The sequence below is a fragment of the Mastomys coucha genome, unplaced genomic scaffold (genome assembly GCF_008632895.1).
Source record: "Mastomys coucha isolate ucsf_1 unplaced genomic scaffold, UCSF_Mcou_1 pScaffold22, whole genome shotgun sequence".
NCBI classification, from domain to species: Eukaryota; Metazoa; Chordata; class Mammalia; order Rodentia; family Muridae; genus Mastomys; species Mastomys coucha.
Genome location: NW_022196905.1, coordinates 220,226,053 through 220,232,052, shown reverse-complemented (window position 1 = coordinate 220,232,052; position 6,000 = coordinate 220,226,053). Strand labels below are relative to the sequence as shown.

At 39.8% G+C, this 6,000-nt stretch overlaps 1 protein-coding gene across 23 annotated transcripts in view; it reads right to left on the bottom strand.

Annotated features, from left to right (window-relative positions):
• The window catches only part of Inpp4b (inositol polyphosphate-4-phosphatase type II B), a 752,337-nt gene that overhangs the window by 326,952 nt on the left and 419,385 nt on the right, over nt 1-6,000 (bottom strand). For all 23 annotated transcript variants that reach the window (XM_031340451.1, XM_031340446.1, XM_031340450.1 and 20 more), the window contains one exon: nt 3,758-3,874. In XM_031340451.1, the coding sequence (XP_031196311.1) occupies nt 3,758-3,874 (117 nt within the window). The remainder of the gene's footprint in view (nt 1-3,757; nt 3,875-6,000) is intronic.

The window sequence follows — 6,000 nt, the reverse complement described above, 5'->3', positions numbered from 1 at the left end:
TATATATATATATATGTCTTAAATGCTTACAATTTGGTTTGTAGATCATCCATGTCTATGAACATTGACTCTTTAAAATAATAAACTTTTAAGCACTTTTAAGCTCTATGTTAAGAGTGTTATTACATCTGTTGACTGTGGGCATGAAAGTGAAGGAAAGCTTACCATGGATGCATGTGTCACAACAGAGCTTAGAGAACTGAAGTGTCTCTAAACATCTGGAATTCTCAGAGTGGCACCATGCTAACATCCTAACAGACTGCTGTGTAACTAAGAGGAAGCATGCATGGAGCACTTGGTAGGGTCTGAGTGGTTCATTATCTCAGTTGCCTTCCGTCTCCCACCACATCATGACTTCCCCTGATAACAGAATTTGTTTCTTAACTAGTTAGGCTGAATGTTCTGAAAGAGCCAACTCAGAAATCACAGAAAAAGAATACTGAATCCTTCTGTCTAGGGATTCTTCTGTGCTAATGCTAATCCACCTGGGGCAGAGAACCCAGGAAGCCATGGATTTACATCTGGTGTTGATGTGGCTCTAGTGGGCAGCTGGAGCAGCAACAGGCTGTTTTTACAATGTTGTAGGCTATATTGCCTCACCCTAGGATTGTCCAGCGTGCACTCCACACCAGATTCTGTGTTCTGAACCAACTCAGTGGCAGGTACAGCAAAGGATTATTTACCCCCAGAGAAAAACCAAGGAGGTCAGTGTGCACTTCTGCAAAATAGAGCAGAAATTCACATTTCAACCACAGGCAGAAGCACTGACCTATGCTCTGACCTAAGCCTAGGCTAACTGTTCAGATAGCCTTCCTCGGCACGGCTGAAGGAACCTCGCCCAGTAGCGTCCTGCTCCCCGAGGTAGTGGTAGAGGAGAGAAACATGTTGCGATACTGATATTTTTGCCACAAGTTTCTCCTTGCTCAGACATTCTTAACAAAATAAGAAAGACTCCACTTCCTTCCTTGTCCCTGAGGCCAAACATTGTAAATAACATTCTGAAAGATACATTTATTTAAATTTCAGGTCTCAGGAGATTTTACATGCTGTGTATGACCAGAACACAGCCCCAAGATACCAACGGCTCTTCCACACGAAGCCTCTCCTCTCTTAGCCCATGTGCTTCCGCTTCAGGTGTTACATCCCTATCAAGCAGTGGGATATCATAGCAGCCCATGCTGAAAATGTATTCTTTTCATGATGAGAGGGGACCCAAACTGTTCTGAAACCTTGATAATGATCTTGACACCTCCTGTCTTCCCCCTCAACCCTTGTAGCCCAATGCTACCTCTCGATCTGTCTCAGAGGGCAGTGCAAGAAATTATGAAGGAAGAGGATCAGTCATTTTGAAGCAACAGTTAGATTCCTCTCATCCATTATGAAAAGTAATCATATTTCTGCTGCGAGCACTGAGATAATCAATCTTAGGTCAGTTGTTTAGAAGACTATGAGAAGAAGAGCTAGGCCTCAGAGTGATAGGTGCATTGGGTGCAGAGAGAATGTCACTTTTTCTCTTCTAGAGCTCTGACACAAGCATGTCTCCACATGAACGTAGAGTAGGAAGCTATCACATTGATTTGACTGGTCAGCTCTCAGCAACAACAAACACCTCAGGAGGATTCAAACAGCTGGGTCATTGCCTCAGCCAACTAGTATTTAGCCAATAAGAAGATCTTATTATTCTGGGTCTAATATGATTAAAGGCTTGCTGGAGTCTGATATTTAAAATACTTTAAAATGTATGTATAGAATCACCAGTCTTCCGAAACACACACTCATTCACAGTCTCATTCCTTTGGCTCAGAAGTGTTAGGATCTAAAGCTCTCAGATTGTTAAGTATAAGCTGCTCTTTAACCCACTTACGTCCTCACCCTACGCCAAAGAGGACTTGAAGAGATGAGGGAAGAAATGTAAGATCACATGCATCTATGGGGGATATTAGCATAGTAATAAACCATATTTCTATTTACACTTCTATCATCAAGATTATTTTACCAGCTATTTTAAGGAACAGGTTATGCTTTAATTAAGAGCATTTGGGGAGTGAAAGTCAGCTGCATCTCCTAACATTCAAGCTGCAAACATTTTATTCCACATCAAGAGCTTCCACCTCACCCAATACTTGAACATGGTAACACTGCCAATCAAGGAAGTACATCTTTTTAAAATCCACATAATTAGTTCCCAGCACTAAAGCTAATAAAAAGCAGAGATGGCTGGAACACAAACTGTTTACCTGTGGAAGATTAATAGCATCCCCATTTCAGATGATGAAGATTGTAGAGGATTAAGACACATCAGTTAGTTCATACTATGCTAAGGTTTCAATGGGAAATACATACCACAGGCTCATATGTCTGAATATCCTGTCTTCAATCAGTTTGTGCCTTTGTTTTGGGGAATTTTGGAACATTTTGGACATGTGTCCTAGCTGGTAAGCATAGACCTATAGGAGTGGGTTGTAAGGAGCCATAACCCAGTCCTATTCCTATTTCAACCTCAATATTTCTATTTATATCTATTTATCTATCTATGGAATATATGAAATTTTATTTCAAATCAAAACATACATTTTTAGAAAAGAAAGTTAGTAAATACAGAAAATGATTTTGTCCATGAGACTTTTATTTGGTCTCTGTATATGCTGGCCCCTAAATAGGTTATGTACATTTATTCATTTAGTTCCTACAAAATGTCCTCAAGAGAAACATACAGAAAATAGGCTCTGGTAGTCACAAAGCTGGTAAGTGAGATAAACCCAGAAGCCTGGACATACAACCCTCTCCTTTAAGACAGCAGCAGACCACCGTGGCTATCTCTATTCTGTGCATATGCTGTTCATTTAGTTGGACATTTATTCCACAGCTTAATAGAAGTGACCATTCCCAGTGCTATGATGTCTATAAATCCCTTTAATGTGTATTTTTTTCTCTACTAAATAACCTCACCAGTGGATTGTGTGTACAAGTTCCTTCTACCTACATTATATCGGGTTATTATAGTCAAAACAGGAATGTCTAAATAAAGGCAGAGTCGGGTACAGTTCCAGGCTGTGGGGTTTTTCAAGCCCATTTGCCTCCCTTGGCTTCAACAGGAACCCTCCTTGGAACCTGCTGATCTAACTGCCATCAAAACTCTTCCTTGCCGCCTGCTTCATTTTTGACGATTAAAATCCCATCATTCCGCTGCCTTGAAAACACCTAGACCTTCACAGCAGCACAGATACCTGAAGGGGAAGGTTGGGCTGCCCTCTCTCACTGTCTCCCACCAGCATCACTACCTGTCCAGGGTTATAAGAAAGGCTTCCACAGACAGTGTTTACCCAGGAGAGAGGACTCATATGACAAGAAAAGATAAATCATGAGAACAAAGAAATGTTAATGCCCAGTTTTTAGTAATTACAAGATCCAAAAGAACTGAGCTGTTATTTGATCTGTTTCATTTGCTTCCACCCCTAAATAGTATCCAATCAGCTTCAAATTACAGCAAAAATATCAGTCAAGAGGTCAAAATAGCCTTTAAAAAAAAAAAGAGATAGGTCTGTTCAGTAAGCTTTTGCGCCTAACCAATTGGTATTTTGGTATCAAGCCAAATGAGTTGGAACAACATGCAGAAAAGTACACTCATAAAACAACTCTAAGTACAGAACAAACAGCCCTCTTTAAAAAAAAAATGCCAGTAGCATCCAAAGTCTCCCAGCTTGGCCAAGTCTGAAGCCCTCTCTATATTCTCAGAGAAGGAAGATCAAGTACTTACCGTATTATGAGACTTATCCTTGACATCGTAGACTGTCAGTTTTATTCTGGTCTCTTCATAGATGGGGTAGTCGGATGGGAATGTGACACCAGTCAGGAACACTGGGTCTTTTGTTCCCTGAAACAGTATAGGCAGAAAACTTGGATTCATTAAGGCAGCAACAACTGTGGCCAGCAGCATGCAGGGACAAATGAACACAGAGAGTGTGTCTGTCTGCTTTTCTAGGAAAAAGTTCTATTGAAAGAGATCTGAAGAGCCAAGTGTGACTTGTGGGCCATGAGCCCAGAGCCCCATTGTACTGAGGGATACTGAGTAGGTGAATTTTCCTTTCTTTAAGTGGCTCAGGACTCTTAAAAAAAAACTTATTTTTAAAAATTATATTCAGAACTTTTCTTTAGGTCAAGTTGCCATGTATTTAAAACTCTATATAAAATATGATCTAAGATTTTGCCTCAACAAATTGAAGGAAGCTGTTTTCTCAAACCATTGAGGTATCCTATCCTATCTTTTAAAAAAGAAGTTGTTTTTTGTTTGTTTGTTTTTGTTGTGGTTTTTTACTCTGCTTCAATCTAAAGCTATCCTCTATGTGCGTGTGATTGCTTTTAGGTGTTTAACAGTGGCTTCCCTACCTCTTGGACCACCATGAAACCAATGAGAAGGACTCTAAGCATGATGCCCTGGGCAAATGAAATTATTGCTTGGCATATGGTTCCCAAGACATTTTGGGGCTTCAGAATTTAGAAAGCTGGCATCTACACATTGTAGAGACACATGCACACAGACAAATATATCTGAAAATGTTCCAAAAATTCAATAAGCCACTGGCCTACCAAAGTTTCTGCAAGACTGTGGGACTCATCTACTCATTCTTTCACTCTTTCCCTCAGAAGGCAAAATGCTCTTTTCCTGGCATTACGTCAGACACATTTAGAGGTAAGCAGTGAATAAAGCATCTAAGAAAAGTGCTTATTCTGTATAAAAATGTAAAAGTTACCATATAAGTCACCTTTGTAGCCATGATAATACACTTTAGGATATATCTGTTTTATCTCAGGATAATAATGAGGGCATTGGACAATAAAAAGAACACATGTTACTTTAAAATTTGTCAGTATTCAAAAGGTAACAAAGTTACAAAGATACTTGAAGTGTTTCCATTAAGAAAGTGACTTTACAGTTTTAGTCAAGCTGCCCTTCTATAAGGAAGACTACTTTTAATTCAACTATGGGATAACTATACATTTAGAACTTACAACAGCATTAGAACTTAAAGTCTGCAAAGGACAGATTCAGGGATGGATGCAAGGGGCAGATTCGTTACTGCCTGCATTCAGGGGCTATGCAGTGGGAGAACAGAGGAAGGAAGCCTTCAGGGCTAACTGCAGGAGGAAAGGCAGGACTGCACACAAGATTTAGGTCACTCTCATAATAGAAGTGACTCCAATTGCAGGCTGAATCATTTCTTCCAGCCACCGCTTCGAGCAGTGAGCTAAGCCAGCCAAGACTGGAGCAGACTGGCTGGGTTCAAGGGGAAACACTCATTCGGAACAGTGGAGGCTCACAAGTCTAAGAAAAACAAGCTCAGCTGAAGAAGGAGCTGCAGAGCACACTCTCTGGAGCCCCAGAAGTTCAAATAAGTATCTTTCATTCGCTAAGGTAATGAAATGTGTCACAAGAACAAAAATCATCTAAAAGAAACCCTTGTCTTGTTGAATCTGAGCCAGCACAGTATTGTATTTCCTTCAATACGCGGTGAAGGTTGTATTAGCAACAATAAATGTAAGTAGGAAATCTCTCATCCCATGAGTAATATTTACAACTTTTGCCTGGAAACATTACAGCTAATCAAGTTACTTATCTTTCTTTAGAAAACACAGTTCTTTGAAATGAATACCTAGCAGAGAATATAAAGTATTTACTGCTGAACTAGAGAATGGGCCCCAGGGTATGAGGGGAGAGCACAAACCTCTTCATGTGTTTTGACAGAGTTCAAAACTTTATACTTTTTCCATCATTAAATATATTCATTCCACTGTATTTAAAATCATCATAGACAATGTACATAGAGAAACACAAATATCTAGACAAACATTCTGTTCTGTTTGGGAATTCAGAGTGCAAAGTTATGTCCGGAACAAAACTAAAACTTTTCAATGAAAAGTCCAATTCTTCTCCACGTGCTTACTCTGCGTGTGCTTAGAAACTTCAGATCTGTGTTCCTTAAATGACAGACAAAAGCAATA